The sequence below is a fragment of the Alternaria novae-zelandiae genome (genome assembly GCF_023758075.1).
Source record: "Alternaria novae-zelandiae strain BMP 2774 chromosome Unknown scaffold_27, whole genome shotgun sequence".
NCBI classification, from domain to species: Eukaryota; Fungi; Ascomycota; class Dothideomycetes; order Pleosporales; family Pleosporaceae; genus Alternaria; species Alternaria novae-zelandiae.
Window position 1 is genome coordinate 57,915 of NW_026056987.1, and position 25,575 is coordinate 83,489.

The 25,575-nt window shown below is 52.7% G+C and overlaps 11 protein-coding genes across 11 annotated transcripts; 2 read left to right on the forward strand and 9 right to left on the reverse strand.

Annotated features, from left to right (window-relative positions):
- Nucleotides 1-736: 736 nt before the first annotated feature.
- Nucleotides 737-3,099, reverse strand: J4E88_009897 (uncharacterized protein; the record flags this gene model as incomplete). The annotated part of the gene is made up of 4 exons (XM_049403495.1): nt 737-754; nt 820-1,638; nt 2,044-3,058; nt 3,092-3,099. The coding sequence occupies 4 exons, from the start codon at nt 3,097-3,099 to the stop codon at nt 737-739; spliced, it is 1,860 nt and encodes a 619-aa protein (XP_049250657.1).
- Nucleotides 3,100-3,679: 580 nt separating this feature from the next.
- J4E88_009898 (uncharacterized protein) lies at nt 3,680-5,919 on the reverse strand (the record flags this gene model as incomplete). Its single annotated transcript, XM_049403496.1, has 3 exons — nt 3,680-4,060; nt 4,113-4,251; nt 4,301-5,919. The coding sequence occupies 3 exons, from the start codon at nt 5,917-5,919 to the stop codon at nt 3,680-3,682; spliced, it is 2,139 nt and encodes a 712-aa protein (XP_049250658.1).
- A 459-nt stretch (nt 5,920-6,378) lies between these two features.
- On the forward strand, nt 6,379-8,692 carry J4E88_009899 (uncharacterized protein; the record flags this gene model as incomplete). The annotated part of the gene is made up of 2 exons (XM_049403497.1): nt 6,379-6,399; nt 6,485-8,692. 2 exons carry the CDS (start codon nt 6,379-6,381, stop codon nt 8,690-8,692), a joined length of 2,229 nt encoding a protein of 742 aa, XP_049250659.1.
- Nucleotides 8,693-9,118: 426 nt separating this feature from the next.
- Nucleotides 9,119-10,652, reverse strand: J4E88_009900 (uncharacterized protein; the record flags this gene model as incomplete). Its single annotated transcript, XM_049403498.1, has 3 exons — nt 9,119-9,606; nt 9,663-10,404; nt 10,458-10,652. The coding sequence occupies 3 exons, from the start codon at nt 10,650-10,652 to the stop codon at nt 9,119-9,121; spliced, it is 1,425 nt and encodes a 474-aa protein (XP_049250660.1).
- A 460-nt stretch (nt 10,653-11,112) lies between these two features.
- J4E88_009901 (uncharacterized protein) lies at nt 11,113-11,736 on the reverse strand (the record flags this gene model as incomplete). Its single annotated transcript, XM_049403499.1, has 2 exons — nt 11,113-11,660; nt 11,709-11,736. The coding sequence occupies 2 exons, from the start codon at nt 11,734-11,736 to the stop codon at nt 11,113-11,115; spliced, it is 576 nt and encodes a 191-aa protein (XP_049250661.1).
- A 229-nt stretch (nt 11,737-11,965) lies between these two features.
- J4E88_009902 (uncharacterized protein) lies at nt 11,966-12,757 on the reverse strand (the record flags this gene model as incomplete). The annotated part of the gene is made up of 3 exons (XM_049403500.1): nt 11,966-12,082; nt 12,141-12,341; nt 12,422-12,757. 3 exons carry the CDS (start codon nt 12,755-12,757, stop codon nt 11,966-11,968), a joined length of 654 nt encoding a protein of 217 aa, XP_049250662.1.
- Nucleotides 12,758-13,284: 527 nt separating this feature from the next.
- Nucleotides 13,285-16,180, forward strand: J4E88_009903 (uncharacterized protein; the record flags this gene model as incomplete). Its single annotated transcript, XM_049403501.1, has 4 exons — nt 13,285-13,824; nt 13,875-14,512; nt 14,699-16,022; nt 16,070-16,180. The coding sequence occupies 4 exons, from the start codon at nt 13,285-13,287 to the stop codon at nt 16,178-16,180; spliced, it is 2,613 nt and encodes an 870-aa protein (XP_049250663.1).
- Nucleotides 16,181-17,703: 1,523 nt separating this feature from the next.
- J4E88_009904 (uncharacterized protein) lies at nt 17,704-18,786 on the reverse strand (the record flags this gene model as incomplete). The annotated part of the gene is made up of 1 exon (XM_049403502.1): nt 17,704-18,786. One exon carries the CDS (start codon nt 18,784-18,786, stop codon nt 17,704-17,706), a length of 1,083 nt encoding a protein of 360 aa, XP_049250664.1.
- A 224-nt stretch (nt 18,787-19,010) lies between these two features.
- Nucleotides 19,011-19,820, reverse strand: J4E88_009905 (uncharacterized protein; the record flags this gene model as incomplete). The annotated part of the gene is made up of 2 exons (XM_049403503.1): nt 19,011-19,715; nt 19,776-19,820. The coding sequence occupies 2 exons, from the start codon at nt 19,818-19,820 to the stop codon at nt 19,011-19,013; spliced, it is 750 nt and encodes a 249-aa protein (XP_049250665.1).
- Nucleotides 19,821-20,216: 396 nt separating this feature from the next.
- Nucleotides 20,217-21,488, reverse strand: J4E88_009906 (uncharacterized protein; the record flags this gene model as incomplete). Its single annotated transcript, XM_049403504.1, has 1 exon — nt 20,217-21,488. The coding sequence occupies one exon, from the start codon at nt 21,486-21,488 to the stop codon at nt 20,217-20,219; it is 1,272 nt and encodes a 423-aa protein (XP_049250666.1).
- A 243-nt stretch (nt 21,489-21,731) lies between these two features.
- On the reverse strand, nt 21,732-24,468 carry J4E88_009907 (uncharacterized protein; the record flags this gene model as incomplete). Its single annotated transcript, XM_049403505.1, has 3 exons — nt 21,732-22,586; nt 22,648-24,435; nt 24,460-24,468. 3 exons carry the CDS (start codon nt 24,466-24,468, stop codon nt 21,732-21,734), a joined length of 2,652 nt encoding a protein of 883 aa, XP_049250667.1.
- Nucleotides 24,469-25,575: the final 1,107 nt, after the last annotated feature.

Here is a 25,575-nt window from a genome sequence, read left to right on the forward strand (position 1 = left end):
TCTTCTGGTGAGATACCAAAGGGGAAGGAGCCATCAGTGCTTTCACTTTCACCGACGGTAAGCAAATCTGAGAATGCAATGTGTTGCAGCGCTCGACGGGGAGCGTAAAGATACTAAACGAAGCCTAGAGCAGTAAAGCATAAAGCAGTGTATAAACCCGGAGCATACTCAACGTCAACTCGAGAAACCTCACGACCATCACTCCCCCGCCCACCCCCGAACAACCCCCCACTCACCCTCCCCATCCTCCCTATTCCTATACACAGCTCTAACCCCCTTCTCCCTCAACGCCTTAACAGCCGACGCCCTATACACAAACCCCTCATCTTCCTTTTCCGTTTCCTCCGCCCAACGCCAAAACTCCCTGTTCACCTCCATCTCCACGAAGCTCAAGCTCGGAAAAAGGTATCTGTCATACATCTTATACAACGCACCACTGACAAACACACAGTCTGTCATTAAGTCGTACCACGTATGCAGTAGATGCAGTCGCTTGAGCGAAGCGGGAAGTAAATCTTTCAGCCTACCCCATGAGTACCGGCCGAAGACAACACTAGCGTCTACACACAGATTCTCAAGCTTGTACAAGTCAGCAAGTGACGCGGGAATCCAGTTCGGAGCCACACGTCTATCCGTCGCCCCCGTATTATACAGCGCCAGATGCCTTAGCGTCTCCCGATGTTTCCTCAGCGCGTCAACAACATCCCCAAAATTAATAGTCGTTGGCCTATCGAACTTAGTCCACAGCTGGAACCTATGGTTATGATTCCGTGCCATGTGGTAAGCAAAGTGCGACAGCGACTTGCAGCACCGTATCACCAGACTCAAGACATCGACGTGGAGGTAGCCGCCGCGCAGAGTGAGATGGCGGACGGTGGATGTGTGGTCGGGGAATAAATTGGCGTCCCAGTGCCAGGAGTGACGTGGTTGGAGTTCGCGGAGGTTCCAGACTTCTAGTTGGTGTAGGTTGGGTAGTTGGAGGAGCTTTGCGATGCGGTCGATGTCCATGTGGGGGGTTCGTATGGTGACGTTTTTGAGGAGGTTGTAGTTTGATGGTGTCTGCAAGAGCGGGCTGGGTAGAAAGGGAATTTCCCATGGTCGCGTGGATACCATGATGGAGAGCTCTGGGAGCTTGAGTTTGCGGTAGTGGCCTTCCACGGCATATTTCAGGGTATGTATGTTTGGTGTGTGGAGATATAGTAATGCACACGCTGCAGCCCCGAAGTGAACATCTGGAGCTTGCAGTAGCCGTTTTACAACGGGATCTGTAGTTAAACCCTGCAAGTCTTCGAGGGTTACTGGAGGGGTGTTGGGGTCATCGCTGTTTAATACTGCTATCCGGTACTTCTGGTTCCGATACCCGTTCCAGACTGCATTTAGCTTGAGCGAGCGCACCAGGGCGGCGAGAGAGGGATGGCTGAGGAGGGTTCGTATGAGAAGGACCGGATTGAAGTCGGCACCGGCATGAATGTTGGCGTAAAGCGCTTCCGTCGCGGTTGGGTTGAGAGGCTTGACTAGACAGAGCTTGCAGAGAACTTTCTTGGAGTTCGCATCGGTGACTGCAGCGAAGTCGGCAACTTTCAGAAGCAGTTCTGGTGGTAGATCCCCGATACCCCTGGGTGAGTGCCCAGTATTGACCTGTAGTGTGTCATCATCGTGGGTTTGTGTTGAACTCATGATTGCCAAGGATTTGATATTGGCCAGATGCTGACGATGTGGAAGATTGGCGAGTGTAACTTTCAGGGTTGTACCAGGATTCAAGGCCATTGAGGGATCTTCGAAATCGTGTTAGATGAACAGCGATCAGGCGACTGCAATAGTGAACGTGAGCTGATGCCATTGTGTGAAGCCATTCTGACTGCGGTACGTGTGAAAGCCGGCCAGCAGCAGAAGACCAGTATGCGTGAATTGCTGATAGTAAATGGAAATGAAATGGGGGTATCGTATGCTCCTTCACCCAAACGCCAGTAAATACAAGAACAGTGTCGTGGGTCGGTCGTCAATCAATGCGTAGGCGTGCGATCAATCCGAGTCGTAACCCACCAAGGCCCCAGGCAAGGCCGGCTTCTTCGTCGGCGCCGCGTTGTCCGTCTTCTCCTTCTGTCGACCCGATGGCGACGATATCGCAACTGGGTCCTTCGTTTCAGCGTCTCTCTTCCTCTTCAATATGCCAAGATTGATTCTCGGTGTCACTGGAGCCTCCTTGTTTAAGAACGGATCAACCACCGCCCTCGTGTTCCCGACTAAAGTCTGCTGCAACCCCAGCCTCGACTTCTCTTTCGCAACTTCCGCCTTAAGCTTCTTCGTCTTCCTCGCCGACTCCACAGCCTTCACATCCCCCACCTCCGCCTCCCCAAACAGCGGCTTCCACGATAACCCCTCCAACGACCTCCCCTCACCCACATCCTTAGCGCCAAACTCCACAAGCCCAGCCCTCGTCCTATCCGCCTCGATCTCATCCACAATATCCAACCCCAAACTAAACTTCTCCTGCATACCCTCCTTATGCCTATCCTCCCTCTTCCACACCTTCCTCTTCCCCCGGAACACTTCCCTCAATTTCGCATTGACATCATACGGATCCCGCCAAACCTCCGCTTTATCATACAACTCCTCCACCCGCTCCCTATTCTTCTTCTCAATCCCTTTATCCTCCATTTTGCCTTCTAGATTCGCAAAAGCATCGTCCCGCCTCTTCTGCCTCTCCTCCTCTGTCAGGAACTTCAGGTCGCCATCCGCCGTATCGTCCTTGGCAGTAGGTCCATAGTCGCGCCGTCGCGCACCCTCAACGACGACGTATTCACTGTTCTGCGGGTCGGTCCGGATTTCCCAACACCCGCCGCACGCGCTGTGCTTCATGCGGAAACTCCATATTGGTGTGGTGTGGTAGTTTCCTACTTTCTTCTTTTCGGCGTTGAAACGGACGCCTTGGCCGATGATGGCGGGTGGGGTGCAGTGGTTGCACCATACGGCGAAGGGGAGTTCGAAGCGGACGGTTAGGATGCCTTGGGTGATCTTGTTGGCGCGTTTGCCGAGAGGGTGCGAGGAGTTGTTGAATCTGGGTGGGTTCGAGGCGTCGGGCGGGTAGTACCGCCCCATGTTGAAGCCCTGCATCGTGGCGGGTGGGGGAGGGAGGTTTGCGCAGCGTGCGCAGGTTCGTGGTGGTGGTGAGGTTTGTTGCGTGAGTGACGGACGCGAACTTTGGCCGCGGGAGTGGATGACGTAAGCATAGCCTTGCTGTCCATGGCTATCGCGATTGTCACGCGACGAGGCTCATTCACTGGAAGACGCGGCGTGACGTCATGGACTTCTGCATGTGCGTCTTGCTAGCCCTTCATGCACATGCATCAAACTTCCTGACTTGGAAGGTCAATTAAGGTTGCTGTTGATTGCAGCACTAAAAGGCTTGTCTCACAGTTGTCCCGCGACGCCTATCTCCGAGCACTGAGAACCACACATGTACAGTCGCAAAGCATCACACACATGAACTTCGATAAGGAAAATCGGAAGAATATTCGTCATCATATTGTTTGGATGCTCGGTCTATGCTACCCTTGCGTCCAAACGCCGTGGAACCTCAGGCTATGTTGCCTCAATGGCGACAGCTTTTCGTCAAAACGGATATCCTGCTCCTCCTCTGCCTTCTCTTGGAATGATCATGCGTACTTTAATCGACCATTTAAGCCTCGTCGGTGATGAGCTTGGTGATCTTGCCGATAGCGATCGTCTGACCTTGGTCACGGAGAGTGAAACGTCCGAGCTGTGGGTAGTCCTCGAACCGCTCGACACAGATGTTTCCGGCGGTACCGGTGATTTGCAAGCGCGCGATGATGCTCATACCCTTGGTAGCGAATCCTGGTGCCTTCTTCGATTTCCGTCCAGTACCCTTCTCCAGCTTGTGCAGTAGCGCGGTGATGGTAACCTCTTCTTGTGCGGCATGGACGTGGAGCACGCAGTTGAATCCGGCTGTTAGAATAGACTTGATGTCGAGCAGCACGACCTGGGCCTCGAACTGGGAGACACAGTGGACGGGGCGCTTTGGTGAGCACAGCACGTATCCCTGAACATCGGAGTTAGCAAGCGATCAAAGAACAGCATCCGGGTTATCATACAGGCAGAATGTCCTCCTCCTCAACACCCCGAAGCCTCACACGGATCTGGTCTCCGCATGTGGCGCCTGGGATTTCCTCTTCTTGTTCGCCGTACAAAGCGGAAATGTGGATGGTTTGTCGGTTGGGCATCATGAGATACCTGATATCATTAGTACATCGCAGATCGTGCTGGTAATACAGTAACTCACTTCTGTTCCTTCTTGATGATACCAGACTCGATCTTGCCTTCAATCATGGTACCCATGTCCTTGTACTTGGCAGCAATGGGCATCATGAAAGGCGCGTTGAGCTTACGCTCGAGCGCTTGCATGTTGTCTAGGTATTCGAGCAGAGATGGGCCGTCGTACCAGGGAGCCAGGTCCTTGGGCACACGGGTCTTGATACCTGTGAATGTTTGTGCGCTGACTGGCATCATGCTGATGTCTGTCTTGGGGTTGTATCCGAGACCCTTCAAGAACATGACCACCTTGCTGGTGCACTCCTTGAAACGGTCCTCTGACCACTCAACAGTAGGGTCGTCCATCTTGTTGACGACGATGAGGATCTTGTTGACACCCTGTGTCTTGGCCAACATAGCGTGCTCTCGGGTTTGTCCGCCCTTCTCGAAACCTGTCTCGTATTCTCCCTTACGTCCAGAGATGACGAGGATACCAACGTCGGCCTGCGAGGCTCCACTGATCATGTTCGGTACGTATGTCTTGTGGCCAGGCGCGTCCAGAATGGAGTATCGTCGCTTCTCCGTCTCGAAGAAACCTCGGCCGACTTCGATAGTCTTGCCCTGCTGTCGCTCTTCCTTGTTCAAGTCAAGCGCCCACGAGATGTACCATGTTTCACGACCAGCGTCCTTGGCTTCCTTCTTGTACTTGTCGAGTGTACGCTCGTCGACCATGCCGGTGGAAATGAGAATACTTCCGCCGAGGGTGGACTTTCCTGCGTCAACGTGACCCAAGAAGATGATGTTGACGTGCTCTTTTCCGTAAATCTCGGCAAGGGTGGCCTCGTCAACGACTTCGTCCATTTCCTTCTCGACATCCTGTGCCTTGGCCTTCTCGGCAGCCTTCTCCTTCGGTGTCGGGCTGTTGCGGCCAGAGGAGGGTGTTGGCGAGGTCCTGCCAGAGCCTCCAGACGCCGGGGTAGGCTCTCCAGTCTTCTCAATGGCCTTTGCAGCGGTGACCTTGGTGCCGGCCTCAGCGGTGCCCTTCTCCTTGTCTGCCTTCTCCTTCGCTGCCGATGGAGCGGCGGGGGTGCCCAGGCTCAGGACCTTGGTGCCGCCTGCCTTCTCGACCTTTGGTGTTGTGGTGTCGCCTCCGATGGAGAGGACCTTTGCCTTGGGCGCGCTGTCGCCACCAATCGAGAGAACCTTTGCCTTGGGCGCCTCCTTCTTAGCCTCGGCGGGTGCGGCACCCTCTGAGCCAGCCATATCGGTGTCGCCTCGCTTCGCTATCCGTACGGGCGCCTGGCCTTGCTGCGCCTGCTGGGGCTGGAAGTTTTGTTGCTGGGGGTATTGTTGTCCGTAGTTGGGGTATCCTCCTTGCTGGCCGCCGTATTGCTGCCCGTATTGCGGGTAGCCTTGCTGCTGTTGGTAGCCACCGTATTGCTGGCCACCGTATTGGTTGTACCCGCCATATTGCTGCTGGCCGTACTGGTTGTAGCCCTGGTAGCCTCCGTAGGCTTGGCCGGGGACGAATGTGCTGGCGCCGGGCGTGAATGTCTGGGCGCCTGGTGTGAACGTGGGCGTGTTGTTGAGGTTCATGCCCTGCGCCTGCTGCGCGAGGCGCTCCTCCTCTTGCTCCCAGCTGTCGGCCATGGTGACGTCGGTCTCGCGGGGATGGGTCGTGTCGTCGGGGTGGTGTAGTGCGACGGCGTGCGAATTTTGTGCGGTCGAGTCGCTCGTAAATTGGAGAATGCGTGAAGTCGACCCGCGGCCAGGGAGCGACTATCAGGTATATAAGCGGACGGGCGTCGAGTGTCGTCGGCGAAAAGTGAAAATGTGCCGGGTCGCTGCTGCCCACGCAGGATTTGGCGGGGTTGCTTTGGGTGGCTGTGTGGGGCTGACTCAACGCCTCGCTGCCTAACATTGGCCAGGGCGCCCAGCAACAAAGGCACTCACCAGCCTCAAACATTCACTTTGTCGTCACTTGCCGCACTTAATCCCGGTTGCGTTCCCCAGCAACCTGATATCTGACCTCATGGTTCCTCTCCCCCAACCACTTCATCAACCGCCCCTTCCGCACATACAAGGGTGAAGCCCAACCCATAGGGCAAGATGGAGGCAATCTTAGCAAAGGTATGACTATGCTTTGACTCCCAACACGTCATAGCAGACAGGGAGTCATCTTCTCGTATTCTTGAATTATGCTAACACGTGATAGGTCACCCAACAGGCTATGAGCTATGCTATCCGAAGCGGCATAGCAATCACCAGCCACTATGCGCTCAAGCAATGCGGCCGACTGATGAAGACGGTCGATGGTCGAGAAAAGCAGGAACTCGCTACTCTGCAACTTAGACTCGACTCCAAGATCAAGATCATCTCGCCAGCAATCGACATGATCGAACTGATTGCGGCACGCGGAAACACCTCGCTTGAGTCCGCAGTGGGTCTCACCAAATCTCTTCGGTGGGATATCCAGACCTTAGGGAGTCGTGTCGAGAAGGCCGTCGCTGAAGAGCAGCTTGCAAGAAGAGGCAGCTCTAAAGCAAAGTCACGCGATCAAAACGATACCGAGCTCAAGATCATCATCGAAGAGATGAAGAGGCTGCTGGAGCGGATTGAAGACGCGGTGCCGCTGATCAATTTGGCAATCACTACATCCGGTACCAGTCTCTCAACTACGCTCCCGGCTACTGTATCGCCATCACGACTTCTACAAGCCAGCACCTTCCTCACTTCGGGCGACATGCAATATTGCGCATCGAAGCCTAGGGCTCAGCAAATTGGTCCCACTTTCACACTCTCCATGTACATGTTGTTCGCTGGATACGCGCATAGAGCTCATGAAGAAGACGTGCGAGAGACAACATGGAAGGAGGTCATGCACAAGGCGCGTGTTACACTGATGCGAGTTCCATTGGACAATGTCTATGACTATCCGACACCGTTTGGACAAGATAGTCGACGCGCTGATGAAGCTAGACACCCCCATATCCCATCCGACAGTGTGTTGCAGGAGTTCGCTTACCAGCTTCTCATCGTCGAAGACTTGGACGACGGTCGTATGCATGAGTTTGAAGATGGCGAACCCCAACCAGGACCATATGATGGTGTCGAGCAAGCCGGTGTTCGTGAGATTATACCCATACATGAAGTTTCAAAGATCTTCTACGCCGATACGGGCAAGATACTGAACATCGGTTCCGATAATGAAAGTAACAACCCTATCTTGCTGCTCAAGCGAGACGTGAATGCAGCACCGCCACGCCGCATGATGGAGCGCGATACCGAGGAACCTGGTTATGAGTCGGACGACTCCCATACCGTTGCTGATGATGAAGACCCCGAGCAAACAGAGTTGGAAGAGCAGCTGCGACGCGAGTCGACACCGCACCTTGAAGAGCCCGCTCCGCAAGAGCCCACCCCACAAGAGCCCGAACAGCCTACGTACCCCTGGCGACTACCCCCCACCCTCGATCTCGAATGGATGGCCTTTGAAGTCTATACCGAAGACCCCACAACCGACTCCGAGATCGACGAAACAGAGGACCTCACTGAAGACGTTTCTCCCCCATCCCCAGCAGCCACACGCACTCCACCCGACTTCCTCGGCCGCTTCTCCAACCTCAATCTGCGGCCTAGCACACCTACATCCCCCCAACCGAATTCCAGCAACCAGATGATTCCCTCGCCGCAAAAGGCTTCTGCGCCCACACCACAATACCAGCAACAAGCGCCAACATCCCTCCCCGCTATCAAGACGTCGCTCTCGCTTCTGGAGATGCTGATCCGCCTGACTGCTCTCCAGCAATTCCAGCAATCCTCTCACCTCGCGATTCCAGATGAGTTTCTCAACTTCTTCCTCTCGGATAGCAGTACAGTGGGCGCCGGTGGCGACTCGGAAATGCGGCGACGGGTGAGGAGAGAAGCGAGAATGAGAGTAGGCTTCGATCCATACGACGAGAGTCCGATCAAGAGGAGGGGAGAAGAGTATCTGGAGCATGAATTACACGAACATGGCCATGACCAAGTGCATGACCACGACCGGGACGGCTGGACAGATACACCAACTGCGAACGACGGTAGGGGTTACGATTACGATAGCTATCCCATCGGTCAGCGCGGTTCCTCACCATACTCGCGCGCGCGGGGTAGTACACCAACCGTGTCCAATTCTACACCTATGCCTTCTTCCGGCCATCGGTCCAACTCATCTGCCGATATCTCGTTCTCTGGACGGCATAGTCTGGGTAACGTCTCCTCGCCAAGTCCTCTCCTTCGACGAGCAACGACACAACCGGGTCAGCATCTCAATCAGATGAAGCAGCCCAACTTCTCGCGGAGGTCAAGCAATAATACAGCGGTACCGCGTACGGGTAGTGTGCCGCCTGATACGCCGCCTAGTAGTGTGGCTAGGCCGGGTTAGAAGTGCTCGGGGCTTATAAGACCACGATTTCGACGAGGGGAGAGTTTCATGGGCGAATGTGTGCAGATTGTTTCATGTTACAGTCCGACAGAGCGAGCGATTTCAAGCATCACAATGGCGTTCTAGATACCACTTGTTTTTCATTCACAAAATGCACCTTCAAATATCATGATTTAGCGTATCATAGCGAGCGAGTACTCCTCGTTGATCTTCAATAGAATAGCAAAAAGTAAGATGTCTAACATAACTTTACTATCCTAGACTCATACCCATCAACCCAACACACAACAAATAACCAAAACACACAATCCCATCGCGCCGAAAACACCCCATATCATTCATATTCATATTCATATTCACATATCCATCCCCATCTCATCTCCACCCCCTACTCCTCCACCCATCTCCAACCCCTCACCAAACCCCCTACTCCCAGTCCTCCTCCTCATCACTCTCCTCAGGCACAACCTTCTCCTTCCCATCTTTCCCCTCCTTCCCATCATGCGGACTCCCCGGCGCCCTCGTCGTCGTGCCCGACACCAAATCATAACTCGCGTCGCTATCAGCCACGCTCTTTTCATCGTTTGATCGGCGGGGTTGCGCGGGTGCTGGCTTAGCGTCGTCTGTGGGTTTGAGGGTTTTGACCGAGGCGGCGAGGTCGGGGGTTGGTTTGGAGGTACTGGTTGTGGGGGTGGAGGAGACGGGTTTTGTGGTTGTAGTAGACGGGGCGGCGGAGGTGGCGGATTTAGTAGTAGGTTTGGTAACGGTAGCATTGTCGTCGGAGTCGTCGTCTGAGTCGTCTTCTTCGGAGGAATCGTCTTCGTCGTCATCTTCTTCTTCGTCGTCGTCGTCGTCTTCTTCTTCTTCCGAGTCTTCGTCCCAGGCTACTTCTTCGTCGGCGGCGGGTGTGGATGCTGGTTGTACACGTTAGCTTTACTATCCTTCCCCCCAGATCACGGATCCAACATACCCTTGAGCATCTCCCTCCGCCTCTGCTCCTCACTCTCAATAACATGGCGCAAGAAATAATATCTGCACCAAAACACCTTATACTCCACCTTCTCCGGCACACACTTCTCCATCGCGCTCCTCAACTCCTCGTGCTTCTCCAAATCCTTCGCAATAGCCTCCGTCTTCTTCTCCACATCGAATCCCGCCTTCCAGTTCTCCCATTCCGGGCTCGCGGGGTCTTTGAGGAAGGAATCGAGCGTTGAGTGGATGACGTGGAGTTGGGCGTCGAAGCGCGTGGCGTGAACGACCTTCTTGCCGCTGCTATCTTTGGATTCGAAGAGCACGTCGCCGTCTTTGGCGGCTTGCGAACCGGCTTCGGGAGGCGCGATGGTGACGGCGTCGCGGAGGAAGTTGCGGATGTTGCTGCCGAATTTGAGGAGCGCTTCGTCTGCGGCGTCTTCGGCTTTTTCGACGTCTTTGAGGCGTTTGGCGGCTTCGGAGCGGAAGCGCGATAGTATGCCTTCTGCCTCCTTTACAATGTCTGCGGTGAGGGATTCGGGTCGGTCGGGGTGGGCTTCTGTGTCTTCGCTCGCTTTCTCGGTGGATGCGTCTTGGGAGGTGGAGGCGGATTTGGAGCTTGAAGCGTCGCCGGGTTGGAGGGAGATCTTGCGCGCGTGGCTGATGATGTTGGAGACGCTGGCGGAGGCGTTCTTGACCTGTGGCGCATATTGCTTGCTTGCGTTGTCGTAGTATTGCTCGCCCTACACCGCACATGGTCAGAAAGCGTAGCTTGAATACCACACGCCGGTCTTACCTGCTTCCTCACATTCCCCAGAAATCCTCCTAGACGCGCCGCCCACGGGCTACTCGATATAGCTTTGTAAGCATCCTGGAACTCGGCGTTGAAGTTGTTGGTCGTCTCCTGGTGGGTGTTATCTCCGCCGGCGGACTGCTTGGTGGGGTCCTGCGGGTAGCTCTCCTCCTGGATGTGATCGTAGGCGGAATCCATAGCTACGACTGTCCAGAAGGGAAGCGAGGTGTAGGGGAGGTTGTGTATAGGGTGGGGGCTAAGGATGTTGTTGTGGTCGTGAGACACAGGCTGGTTGGGTCAATCAAGGGTGCAGGTCAAATGCGGGCGGGGCCATGCATGAAGCTCCGCAATTGCCGCTAGCAGTTGGGCGGACATCACCAGCTCAGGCACGCTCGCGTTACACAAACAATAGTCAAGACTGTTGACGCGACGATAATGAATTCATTTTGAGTCTGAACTTCTTCTTCCGATATGCTCATAGATGGCCGTCGCACCGGCCTAATGGCGTCGCCACTTGCTGCTGATGTGCGCGCTCGCTGCTCGGTGTCTGTTATGTGCATACATAGATTCCCATCTATGCAGTGATCATCCACATCATTGCTACCACCTTTCACTGCCTCAGCTGGCTTGGTATCGCTGCTCCTCTCTCCTTTCCGCTTCACCTCTTCTTCTTGCCAACCACTGTCGTGAAGCCATCCTCATCGACCTCAGGCTCAGGCTTAGCCTTCGGTTTCGCAGGCACAAGCGCAGGCGCATCATCCATGTCAACATCCTCATCCTCATCCGTCTCCTCATCCACACTATCCCCCTCGAAGTCCTGATTCGTCTCCTTGACATTGACACTCCCAGTCGCAACCTCCTTGCCCTTCCTATCTTCCCACTTCTTCTGCAGCGCATCCACCATAGCTGTGCTGCCCTCGCCAATCTCCTTCCGTATCGCCATGATCTCGCGCGCAACAGCGACTTCGGTCTCGTCTTCTACGCGCACGCCGAACTCGTCCTCGAGGACTTGTAGTAGGACCACTTCCACATCTTCTTGGTCTGTGAGGGGTTCCGCGGCGAAGAGTTCGGAGATTTGGCCTGCGAGCCAGTCGCGCTTATCGGAGGAGTCGGGGCCGCCCCATTGGTTTTGGACGGCGACGGTGAGGTTGTTCCAGTTGAAGAGCGCGTGCCAGATTCCGAGGTCGAATTTGTCCTGGTGTTGCTCTAGGCACACGTTAGAAAATGAATGGGTAGATCGGCGCGACTAATTACCGGCGATTGGGCCGAATGCTGAAGTCATTTTGGGTTGTGTTGCTGAGAGACTCACTGAGCGTGGGTTTGCGTGACGAAATATCGATAATTTTGCCCGTTATCGATAGCGCCCCGCCATTATTTCATCACGCACACGTGAAGACGCGACATCGCGTTCCGCCACACCTGGGTAGTCAATGCAGGTTATTAGCGTCGCATTCGCTTTTTGCAGGTGAATCCGCATATCCGACGTGATGCGTCTAATATTGGGTGTGGTCTCACGATTTCCTGACCAACCACTCCAATTCCTTCGCCTGTTCATCCGTAACAATCTGCTTGAACTTGTCCATCGTTAAGAAGTCATGATCCGAGAACTCGAAGCCGGGTATTACCGTCTGAGAAGTTGCGTTAGTCAGACATAAGTGGTCAACGATCATGTGTGAATGCACATACCTCACTAATCAACAACCTCTCCCCTTCCGCTCCGTCGAGCAAGAAACTCGCTTTGTACTTCCCACCCTCAACAATCCACACACTCTTCTCTCCTTTCGTGACGTCGGTCCCAACCACGAACGTTTCGATGCGCTTCTTAGTGCCGGGTTTGTCGGCGTGAATCAACACGTAGCGACCCCGTCCAGAGATGAGAGTATGTACCTTTACACGAGGTTAGTGTCAATACTCCGTTCTTCCCATCACCCACGTATCAGCTCTTAAACGATAGGGCTTTCACATACCGTCCTCCCCTTATTCCGATGAAAGTGTCCCTGAGGATTCACTGCGCTCAACATATAGTATATGCTCGTGCTCGCGTTCCTGATCGCATTGTCACCTGACATGGGCTTCTCTGCCGTATTCTTGACGTCCTCTTCTTCATCGCCGCCGTTCTTCACTAAGAAAGGGTTGGGAATGGTGAGAGGGTTGCGATCGATTTCAGCATAGTAGCCGCCTTCGACGTGTACTTGGAGGTTGAGTGCTGAGATGACGGCTTGGGTGTTGGCGGGTTCGGTGGCGGAGGGATTCGGGGTATAGATCTGGGATATCTGCTCTGTGGTGGAAGAATTGGGCGACATCTTGGTTGCGGGATGATTAGCTGGCTCGGTGTGGATGGGATGGGATACGTGAGGCTCGGTGTTGGTGATCGATGACGTTATCGCCGCTAGTCGCTGATAAGATGGGCAGGAAGTCGCGCTACAAACCTCAGACGGCATCGACGCGTCCACGTCGTTCACTTCCAATACCTCAACACCGCGCGACGGCATCCGAATTCAGCGCAAGATCTGACACAAATGAAATGGCGCACTCTTCGACGGTGGCGTCCACTGCACCCGAAGTCAGTGGCATGTATGCACGCTTCGGCGTACAAGCCCTTCTGATCCAATCATCGAATGCTACATCGGATGAGTACAGCCTTGGTCAATTTGCGACGACATACTTTCCCTATGCATGCTATCGGATGGTGGGTGGACGGCCAATTATGTCGAGGTAGGCCCCCGCACACATGCTTCATGCGGCACAGTCGCTGCAAGGCTGTATTGCATCTTGTTTCTCCCTCCCAGTTCGCCTTACTTCATACTCGCCTTCCATACCTTCCGCAATAATGGGGTGTTGCAATTTATTCAGGTTTTCCCGTCGAAAGGATCGAGAGAAGCCTAGGACACCGGCACTACAAGTCGCTGTGTCCACCAGTGACGACTTGCAAGAGAAGCGGAGCGAGGAGGGGCCGAAAACCTCCTCCACGACGAATCTACAGTCAACGAGCACCAGCACCCCAGAACTGGTAGCGGAGAGCTTATCCGGACGTCTATGGAACCTGGCATACGACCAGCTCAAATCAAAGGATCCGAAACTGATCGAACACTATGAGGGCATCCTATCAAGCCAAATTGATGGACAAGAGCTTAAGGCCGTGGACCTCGATACACAGATCAACAAGATCAGCCAAGGGCAGCCAAGATCACTGCAGATGCGACAGCTCGTTGACTCTGGATTGCTCAGGACGGAGAAGGCAGCTGCGACTAACGAAGCACTCGCGCAAGGCCTGCAGGTGTTCAATGTCGTCAAGGATAGCGTCGCAACAGCTACCAGAGCTTCTCCAGAAGCCTCTATAGCTTGGGTACCGATCTGCCTTGCTCTTGATGTACGGCTGGCGAACTTTGATGATGCAAGCACATGGCTGATGCATGTCAGATACTTATGAATCCACTCACCCAACAGTCTTCTAATAGAGATGGAATCGCTTACGTCGTATCGAGGATGGATTGGTACTGGCATCTAGCTGATCTTCTCCTAGAGAGAAACCAAGAAGCCCGACGATCGCAGCCGCTGCAAGATCAACTCGAGAAGAATCTCGTCGACCTTTACACTCGTCTTCTGGCATACCAGATCAAAAGTATCATTACATATCATCGCAAACGTGGCACTGTTTTTGCAAGAGACCTTGTCAAGTGGGATGATTGGGAAGGTGAGCTGGTTGCCATCAAGGAGATGGAAGAATCGATACGCCAAGATGCAGCTCAGTTCAACACGCATGAAATGCGCAACCAACTCGAAACTATCGCGGAGAAAGCCGAGTCACAGGACATCAGCCTGCATAACATTGTGACGAGTATCCAGGAACAAACGGCGCACTCCCTGGCGTATACGAAGAGTGCCGCGGACAGCAAGTGTCTCCAAGACCTGTTCCTGACGAACCCCAGTCACGACAAAAAACGGCTCGAACATGGAAAAGGAGGATTATTGGATGCCTCTTTCCGATGGATACTTGACAATGCGGAGTATCGGCGTTGGCGGGATGACCGTGAAGAGCGATTACTCTGGGTTGAAGGGTGAGTTAGCAGCATTCGATGTCGTGGTTTCTCCTCATATAAGGGAAAAACTGAACAGGTCTGCAGCCTACATCAACATCAAAGCATACAAGATAGGTGGCCTGGCGTCGATGTAGGCTCCAGACCTGTTCAGGTTTTCCCTAGGTTGACGTGGTTTGATGCGGAATACGTGCTAATAACTTCTAGTTCACCCGGTCAAGGCAAAACCATGCTTATGTGCGGAATCATTGACGCACTCGAACAAACCGTGGCGGCGGATGATCTCATATCTTACTTCTTCTGCCAGACATCGGAACCGAACAACAACAACGCGACGGCAGTCTTACGTGGTCTCATTCATCATTTGATCGGTCAGCAGCCCTCACTTGTACGCTATGTACGGCTGGAATATGATCGCGTGGGCGAAAAGTTATTTGCCGACGCAAATACATGGACGGCTTTATCCGGGATCATTACCAGTATGCTGGACGACCCATACATACAACATCAAAGCATCTTCCTCATCATAGACGCAATGGACGAATGCATCGACCAGGACGATCGTAGAAGACTCTTGGAACTGATTGTACAGATTTCAAGAAAGCTACCACACACCAAGTGGATAATTTCCTCACGCGGCTGGAACGATATTCGCGATGTGCTTACTGAGCATCCTCAAATGCTTCATCTTGGACTCGATCCCAAATCCGAAGCCATACTTGATGCGGTCGATACCTACATCGAACACAAAGTCAAAGCGTTGACTGATAAGAAGAGATTGGGTCCATCGAATGCCGAAACGATCCGCGACTACCTGAAGAAGAACGCCGGAGGGACCTTCTTATGGGTAGCGCTAGTCTGCAAGAGGTTGGAGCTCTCGAAACGCGTGTTCTATGAAAAGGACATGCAGGCCTTCCCTCCTGGACTCGAACAATTGTATGGAAGGATGCTCCAGCAAGTTCAGAGCTTAGATGAGCCGGAATCGAAGCTTTACAAGTTTGTGCTCGGGGTCGTGCTGACATCACCAAGACCTCTTGAGACGTACGAATTGGCCTATTTCGTGAAAGAGCTAGATGAAGTTGGGGATAAAGTAGGAACGATGCGAGACATCGTTCGAGAATGTGGGTCATTCCTGTCAGAGCAGAATGACAAAGTCCTCTTTGTCCACCAATCTGCCAAAGACTACCTGTTGGGCCATGGCAAAAGTGCTGTGTGTCCGGACGGAGAGAAAGCGTTGCGTGTTTATACACTCTACAGATCGATTGAGGTTTTGATAACCTTTACACAAGAAACGATCAAGGAGGAAGGCGATCCACGGCATTTTAATCCTTACCATAACCCGTCTCTCATTGACGGGTTCATACTGAAAAGTGCCTACGTACCTAAAGCGGTTTATGAAGATTCGGGTATCCCTCTCGTTATTATCATGGAACAATGCTTCGCGTGGATGGACATATTGTGCTATCGAGAGACCTGGGAGGCAATGAAGTTCCTCTACTTTTATATTTCCCAGCTCAGAGCACTATTGGAGGTATGTACTAGCCATCAAGTTGTTTGCCCTTTTTTAACAATTTTTAGAATTGTCGCGACTCATCTGAGCGTGACGATGTGACCCAACTGATCCTACAGTCTATGAGAGCAAAGGATCAAATCATGGAGCGTCCCCACGGAACAATTCGTTGCCGTTGACGCCCAGCGCTATTCCGGATCTGACCTACGACACGGGTGTTAAGAGAAACAAGTACTTTCGCAGACCAGCGGAGGGTGCAGACGCCCCGCTAAATGTTCAAATTCCTGCTCATACTCTGCTTCCCGATATGAGGCGCATGAAGCCCTCTGGCAAGATGGCGAATAGAACATTGTCTAGGATCAGCACTAGAAACCTGATCCATCAGGTCCAATTCGCCAGCCGCCAGCCTCGGGGGTGTTTACAGGATATTACGCAGCTGCAACGGTGTTTCGCACTCTCTCATGGTATGAATCGAAAGTATTAGGGTCCAATAGCTCTGCCACGAGATGCTTCGGCAGTATGCAAGGCTATGGGGCTACACGGTCGCGGCTTGAATGTATTTATCAGACTTCTTGTAAAACATGATCTTTATCTCATCCAAGAGACGCGCGAGAATGTTGGTATGCGTCAAGCTGGCTATACATGCCCTCATTCAATGCATCCCACGCCGTAACCAGTCATAGGTTCCTCAATTTAGTCGAGCCAATGTTTCACGACAGACGTAGTAGCCGATACGCAGATGGCTGTCACACAACAAACTCCACTCAAAAGCTCGGCTGTCCCAGCATATTACTAGACTGGCCCAATCTCCACTTCTGCTCCATCGTTCGCATGGTCGGCGACGCCTTCGTTGTCTTTGTAAACCGCCAGATCAGCGCACTTGATAAGACAGAGCACTTCAACACTTCCACACAAGCACCCTAGAGAGTGTCACAAACTGAAGTAGCTATGCGAGACCAAGAGGAAGCTGTTACTGCGGGCCGTCAACCGTCTCCCGACAGCCAGCCTGACACATCTACTCAACCCGTTGAACAACCCGAATCAATCACCAACGAGGGACAATCTGGAGTCGAGCGTCCAGAATCTCACGAATTGGACAATGCAGCAAGCCGCGAACAAACACCCAAGCGGAGACCTGGACCACTGAACGAGGAGCAACGGCTAGCTGTGAGGAGTCGTCAGGCCAAGATAACGTGCACTCGATGCCGTAAAAGGAAGACACGATGCAGTGGTGATCCCGGTGATGCCTCTGGGTGTAAACACTGTCAGATATGTGGTGTTGGGGAGACGGAGTGCCGATTTGAGATTGTGGGATCAATAGATGTGCTGGAAGTGTACCTAGGTAGGGTTGGGAGTATGCTTTTATCGCTTGGAAGGGCCTTAAGATAGGGTGAAGTAGCCGCCACGAATAGCTCTTAAGATGTTTTGCTACCTTCTTACTAGCATGTAAGCTCCTTGCTACGCTTTAATGAAGGCGATTCTAAGATATCTTGTTAGGCGTGCTATAAGCTTGATAGATGAGGACTGAAATATGAATCTTGGGGTTCGCGATGAGGGACTAATCTCGTTGCAAATTACTGGTGCTAGAACAGATCAAACTGGCAACTGGGCGTTTCTGATCCTCTCCTACATCTAGCTCATCTTACGTCTCTGCTCTTCTCTCATTGTCTTGACTATAACCACTCTTCTCATGACCTGCTTGCTACGTTTCCTGATTCTCGTCTCCAGCCAAAGAAGCTTCTTCCTCAATCTCTTCTTGACCTTGATACTCAGTGTGGTTCGAAGCCGCTGCAGAATCCACTCCATCAGCAGCGGCAGACGACTCCCTTTCATCCTGCAGCAAATCCCTGAAGTAATCAAGAGCAAACTTAACATCGCTAATCGAAAGCGCCTTGTGGCCATCTTTACGCATCGGTCTGTCGGCACAGTGTCCCTTGATAATCTTCCACGCATCATCTTTCCGCTGCATTCGAGTTATCTTGGCTAGCTCGTAGAGCAGCTCCAAGACCTCACCGTTTCGATTAGTTCCGTACCTTTTCAACTCTCGATTTCGATTTGGTATCTTGTTGTATCTTTCGAGCATGTTGTTGGGGATGAGATCTCTGCAGTCTTGTACTTGCCAGTAGTGGTTGATCCAGAGGTTCCACTTTCTGTACTTGTCTTCTTGGCTATCCGTGGGAAGTATATTAGCTGGCAGGGCATCTGAGTCGTCATCTTGCTGATTGATGGTTGCAACGGTCGTGTCTAGTGTGGCAGTTGCTCTAGAGGTCTTGCCGGGCTTGATGGCGTCGTCTGCGTCGTCTGTATCATAAGGCGAATCGACTACCTCGTCGTCATCAGTTGTAAGTTTGGTGGAATCTGGTTCTGCACAAGTTAGCTCTTTTACGGCTTCGAACAATGTATCCGATGTGAACATACCGTCATCATCCCCAGTTGTGTCAACCATCTTCTGCTTTCCCTCATTGTATCTCTGCTCTTGAACATACGATATGTCGCTTAGCTGTATCTTTGCTGGCAAAGTGTTCGAACTGTCCTTCTTCCTCTTCATTTTGCCCTCTACGAGTAGATCGTAGACTTTGTTGCAGTTTTCGATGCCGGGCATTTCGTCGGCGACGTCACCCAGAGCCCGCAAGATCTCAATAGGCCACCACTGAAGGTCTTTCGGGTAGCGCATAGATAGAGGAATGCACGCAATGCTTTCGGTGCTGGTTTCATACTGAGATGTTATCTTCGTCGCGAGAATTATTCGCTCTTCACGATCGGGATGGTCCTTTGGTAGATACATGGTGATATCGACAGTGAAATGAGGACCTTAAGACTGACAGGAGAGCATTCCTACTACTGATATAGATGGGCAAGATGGCAGTATTCTATTTGCTACTGACATGCGGGATAATGCAGATGACTGTGATTACTTGTGAACGCAGCAAGCATTCGTGATCGCGTGATCGCCGGGTGTTTTACGATGAAAGCATGTTTTCCTAACCAACGGCACGTATTTCCCAATCACTACGACCAATCTGATTCATAGTACTCAGCCGATCCATAGTATTCCTCGGGCGATTCCTCCTCTGGAGTGGTGTAGTCTTCGCTATCATCTGCAGCATCTCCTTTCAGCCATTGATCTAGCCTCTTTGTCTGCTTCCGCGAGACAACAAAACGTTCCCCATACGCCGCCCGAACTACGGTTCTTGTTCTTGACTTGAACGTGGCGGGATGGGATAACACGAACAACACTGCGTTGTACGCCTTGTCGCCATTCATTTTATCATCCTCAAATTCGCCCAGCAGCATGAGATATAGCAATCTGAAAGCGGCGTCGCGTGCTTTCGACTTAACACCCTTGGTATCTTCATCTTCTGGGTCCCAATCTATCCTGCAGAGCCTCAGATCGCTGAAGATCTGGTCGATACTTCGTTTGTCGAGGACATTAATGCCGAGAAACTCGTATGTTTCACATAAAATGTGGTATTGTTCAAGTTGGGGAGGAAGATTCCTGAAGCATTGACGATAACCCGATTGGATTCCCTTCAAAGCTACGTCGAAAAGAGATATTGGGCCGTGGACCAAATCGGTGGCGTCCGGCTGGGCTTTGGCTTGGAAATCGGCAAAGGACGACAGATAAGGTATCTGCGAGAGGTCGACATCGTATTTGACATCTCCGATCGTGATAAGAGTATCTTTGGGGGTAGTATCCACTTCTGGAAGTGTATGCTGCCGAGTTTCAGCATAGCATCAGCCTCGTCCGCTTCTTTGAGGTACAACATTGCTTACCTGAGTTGGTGCATGCGTGTTTGGGGCGGGATTCTCGCTCGTCATTCTGAAGCTGAGGTGGTTGGGCTTTTGGCGAGAGGCGAACAATGCGGGGTAACTCCCTTTCAAAACCCAAACTTGCGCGGCGTTCGAGGAACCAGGTCATAGAGGCTTTGATTTACCCATGTTCGTACTTTTGCTGCTGTGCGACATTGGATCTGCAGTGTGCTACACGTCTATTGGCACATATCGGGATCGGTTAAGCCCCACTCGCCATTGAGGCACAGTAATAAACAACTTAGAATGCTACAATTACACGTGACAGTCGCAGGCACCGCTATTTATGTCATGTACTAGCCTGAGGCCTGATTTGAAGTATGTCTTATCTACATTACTTCAACTTCTTGTCTAATCCCCGACGTCCTCATCTTGCGGTGCATTCTCTGTCTCAAAGAACACGGCTTATTTTTCTGGCAGTTTATGAACCTCCTCTGGCTCCAGCTCATCGTGCTCCTGTTTCGCATGCTCACGCTCATCTTTTCCGTCATCACCCGTCTTGCTACCTTCCTCGTCAACATCTGTCTCATCTCCGTCTAGTGAATACCGTCTCTTCCTCTTTAGCAGTAAGGTCGATGCTCCACGCGCACCTTGTAAGCTCGAGGCAGCCTCGTCAACCATAGCGTCGTGGGTCGCTATGCTCGTGCGGTCGTTGTCACGCCTTACCATGACTGACGAGCGTCGGCTGCGAGCCATCGAGAGTCCTGCCTCTGCGACATCCACGTCGGGCAGTAGCCTTTGGTGGTTGGCACTATCGTAGGTGTGGGGTTCGGTGGCTCGAGATTCGCGTCTTCGTCTCTTCCGTTGCCTTCCATCCAGATGCTGACTTCCCCTCTGGGCCTTCGTCGCACCATTCTGACCCTCCTCGCCGGTAGTCCCGTCGGGGTTTGAAGGTGCAATAGGTAATTGCTTTCGACTGTTGGTAACAGAGTAATCATCTTCTTCACGTAGGTCACGGAAGTGATCAAGAGCGACTTTGACGTCTGATTCTGCAAACGCTTTGCCTCCTCTTGCCTTCCACGCCTCTTCTATCTGCGCCCATGCTGCATCCTTTCGATCTTTTGTGATGCGAGCTAGCTGGTAAAGTACCTTCAACAGATCCTTTTGGTCGCTGGAGCTGTGTAGCGCCCGATTGGTCGGCTTTCCAAATTTGTCTAGCTGCCGCATATTCCGGGGAACAAGGGCTTTGATATCAGTGACGTTCCAGTAGTATTGGATCCACAGATCTAACTTCAACTTCAAAGTCTCCGGCTCATCTTCATCTTCTGGAAGTATTCGTTCTGGACGCTCTTGGGGATGTGTAACATCGTTCTGGACTGAGGCGGCTTCCTCCTCTACCGTCACAGCCACCGGTTCTAATCCAACGCTGTCCCGAACAAACTCCAGATCGGATGACTGTAGCTGCAGTTCACGAGTAGTTGATTCATCTGCTGTCCTTGTCAGATAGCCGTTGTTAAGGAGATGAACGAATCGATGCCGTCCCTCATCACCCGGCATACCACTAGCCAAGTAGCTTATGGAGCGTAGGATAGGTAGAGGCCAAGTACCGATATGCCCAGGATACCGCATAACATCGGGGATGATGTCTGCAGGATTCGCCACTTTCCATAGAGATTTGATGTTCTCGATAAGGCTAACGCGTTCGTCATGTTCGGAGGTACTCACGGCTGGTGGCATGGTGTCATCGGTAGCAGGTAGTTTCTGCGGTGCTCAATAGGGAATCCGGAGAGTGTAAATATACAGGGCCGAGCTTTTTCGTTGCGTCGTTTGTTTTGGCGATCGTGAACATGCTGGAACTACTCCCGCGTCTATTCCAGCCCATTCTGAATATGCTGGAGGAAGGTAGTCGTTCAAAGATCTCACGAATATTTCCAGCCTCGTCAGGCAATCGCTGCTTCTCAGCTTGCTAGAACTATGTCTTTATCCTTGCAGACTAAAGTCCCAGAGCAGCGCACTATCAACATTCAACGGAGTCTCCATGTTCAACACATCACCCTCGTCGATCTTAGTACCCGGCTGACAACTCCCCATCAAATCCGCATCCGACCACGACGGAAAAGCACCAATCGAACCAAACGGCTGCTGATACCCCGGTATCCCCGCATCCGTCCCAGGACTCGAACTCGTACCAAACTGAGACGACACGGTCGCAGAATCACTACCCATCTCCTCCGCCATCGACCGTGCACTCGTATCGCGTATCGCTTCATCCAGCATATCCGACAGATAGCGCGCAGCGAGAAATGCCATGTCTGATTTCCGGCCTAGATACCAGAGACCCTCGATGCAATCGCGACATCTCCGTATTGCGTGATCGCGTTCTTCTTCGATCGTTTCCGACGCCACGACCTGCACCAAGACGTAGCCTGCTCTGCATAACGAGCGCACGAAAGCCACAGTCCACGGCTCTGTCAACAGCGCAGCTTGGCTGAGCGCAAAGTGGAACTCATCCGTTCCTTCTTTCTCTTTTACACTGTGTATGCTAGCGAGACTCAGGTCGGCCACTGCCAGTGCATTTTGGCGGCGCAGGGTATCCACGAGGTTTGATGACTGACGGAGGGTGCGCTCGTTGGGCGAAGAGAGTTTTGTCTTGTCGATTGTGAGTAGCAAGTCGGAAAGCAGGAAGGTTGCCAGATGCCAGTGGCCTGCTATGAGTGTGTACCAAGATTGAACGCGGGTGGGGAGGGTGGCGTGGTGCTTTACGCAGTCGGAGAAGAAGGGCGCGTACGTGCGATGCCAGTGGTTGTAGACGTGGAATGCCCCGTTTATACCTGACTGCGCGTGAGATTGTCAGCTAGAGGCCACGAAGAAGGAAATGGCATAACCCTGTACTCACCTCAATCCTAGCTGGCGAAACCTTCCGCGATACCAACGCTTGGAGGTGGGCGACACGTCTGTATAGTAGTACTTTCACTGGGGCGGCGGAGCTGAGTGTTGCGGCGGCGACCTTGTAGCTACATGGCCATCGCGCTGCTCCAGGGTCCACTTCCAGTGTGCCATCGCGCGTGAAGAGATCACCCCACACCGCATTGCCCTCCTGGGCCTGAGTCGCTGGAGGCTGATTGGAAAGGATGGAAGGATTTGTCCGCATTCCGAATTCGTCCGTGTAAGTGGTAGGAGGGTTAGGCCACGTGAACGGCTCGGTATACGCGTCGTTGGTTGGAGGTGGTAGTTCGCTATCTTCATCGTCGACAACTACTGGTCGTTGGGAAATCGCTGCGGATAGGGTATCGAACATAACGCCAAACCAGTATAACAGATTGAAAGTATCTCGGTCTTCTTGCTGAAGGGGGTCTCGTCCTAGGTCTTGTTCCACGCGTTCCAGTCTCCGTCGTTGGGCGAGTAGCTGTCGCAAGGCTATCTCCAAGAATATAGGGGCGTCATCGTCTTGTACCAGGGCTTGAAAGTGTTCGTAATGCGTTCGTAACCTGGGATCCGTACGTGCATGTAGCTGTGTGGTGTCTAGGGGCCGTTGGGTCAGCGAGAAGATGATCAAGGCAAAGATAACACGGAAAGAACCGATGTCAGCAGCCTGATGCAGCAGCTTAGCTGTTTGATGCCAGAGTGTCTCTTGCATGGATCGCTCAAACTCATTCGACTGAGGAAATCTGTCTGCCGTAAACTGGTTGTCAGTCGCACGACCCCCTGCCCCTCTTTCGCCTGCTTGAGCCCACTGTGACGCGAAAGACATGATGACCATGTTGAGTGCTTTGGAGATTGTACGTTCTTCGTCGGTCGTTGGTTTCCGTATGCGAAGGGATGCGTAGGCTCGATCAAGTTGAAGTACACGGTTGTACATTCTGTTTGACCAGGTACCACTCCATTCCCGTGTAGCCTTGCTTGCCGAGAGGAGAGAAGGCTTGTAGCGCGTCATCGTATACGGGCAGTTGTGCTCTGTGAGCCAACATGAGAGTGAGTTTTCCATGCTGTCGTTGTAGATGCGTAATAGCCCGTTGGTCACAAACCCCCGAGACGTTCTCTCCCCCAACAGTATGTCCATGAATGGAGATGAGGCATCGTCTCTCTGGTTTCGACGATGAGGACGCAGAGCGAAAGAGTTTCTCCGCGAGTATCGCGACTGGAGCAATCCTTGCTCGTTGTTCCTCCCCAATTGCACTGAGTCTAGATCCACCAAGGCTATCGATTCGTCGGATATGTTATCCACGTCGTCACTCGGCGGGTTGCTGAAGTAGTCCTCGTGCGTCTCGTCTTCGTCTTGGGATGATGACCACTGTGTGCCTCGATCTTGCAGTTCGTATTGAGCTTCGTTCGCGATGGATCCAGGTGGTATTTGATACTGATAGTTGACAGAGCTACTTGCTGTATGTTGTTCGAGCTGATCGCTATCACTCTTCTCCTCTGAGCGCCTCCTCTTCCTCTCTCGCTCTGGATGGTTCACCGATGCTGTCTTCAACCAGTTGAAGGTGCAGACTTGGTTCTTTCGAAGGCAGTTGGAGCATGTCTGGTTCGCAAAGTCGACGCGTTTGTCTGCATCGCAAGCTCGTTTCCCGCGCTTGCATGAGTCGCAGCTGCGCATCTGTTGGCGGCGAGGGGGCTCGGGAGCTGCCGTAGGCTGTGGGACCGCGGACGATGGATTCGCTGGCGTCGCCGAATTATCGGAACCCTTTGAATGAGTTTTACCTGTCACCTCGCTCATAGTGCTGCTGTCAAACGTCCTCAACATCGTTGCGGTCCAAGTTTGTAAACAAAGGAGACGATGAAACCCTGGGGTGAAGATGGATAAATTGGCGATAGCCGTTCATAACACCTCAGTGTATACATGGTACCCGGTATGCGAATATTGCTAAGCGCGGACGCGTACAGGCCCTTGCCGCGACCCCGCTTTTTCGCATTCATCTTATCCCATGCGGAGGATCAGCTACGAGGATGAGAAGCCTCAAAAGTCTTCTAGACGTCATAGTGAAGATCTCGTTTACCTGAGTGGTGAAAAGCGTATTTGAGTTCCGTCACTTCCCGGCATGCATCAGACCATGGGATGTGACAGTCGTGCTTGAGAGCGCCTCGCGTGGGAAAGCTGAGGCAGGAGTGTCAGTGAATCGGTCCGCGCTGGCAGGTTGGGTTCTGGAAAAACGTCAACTAAATTGATAGAGTCTGCGCGATGCCCTTTCCAGACTAGCGTCCCTACGGCGTCTACTAACCGATCTCCGATTCCCACCACATCCCGACTTGCTTCATCTCACGTCAGTCCCTGCCGCAAAAGAATATAAGATCAGCTTCCACGTCGGTGTCCCCGGGTCTTGGTTACTTGGTACCTCGGCGACCTGCATTTGCCCAAGAGACGCGATGGTTCAACATCTACGGAAGGCAGGAGCTGCGCTCAACGACGCTTGCAACGCCTTTCTCCCAGCCGCACCGCCACCAAAGCACCGGGACGGAAGTCTAAAATGCAGTACATGCCGATCCGCTTGACCTGTACGCACGCATCAATCGAGACGTTTGTCATGCTCCATCCCTGCTGGCATTCACCAGCAAGGTACAGGACGAATCTCGGGAAAAGCGCTTGTCAGATCTGGCTCCACAGCAAGGATACCCTACCAAGTGACTCCGGAGAACAGGCGGATTTCATTCTGGAACGTTACTTCCACGGTGCAAGGCACGAGGACCTGTTTGACACGCGTGGGGGTCGGGACATGGCCAGGATCTCTCGACGCATGTGAGACGATGATCATTGACAGATTGGTGGGGGATCGCATTTGCGTAGCCGTATTGTAGCCGTATCAACGGGAACACTCTCGGACCTTTA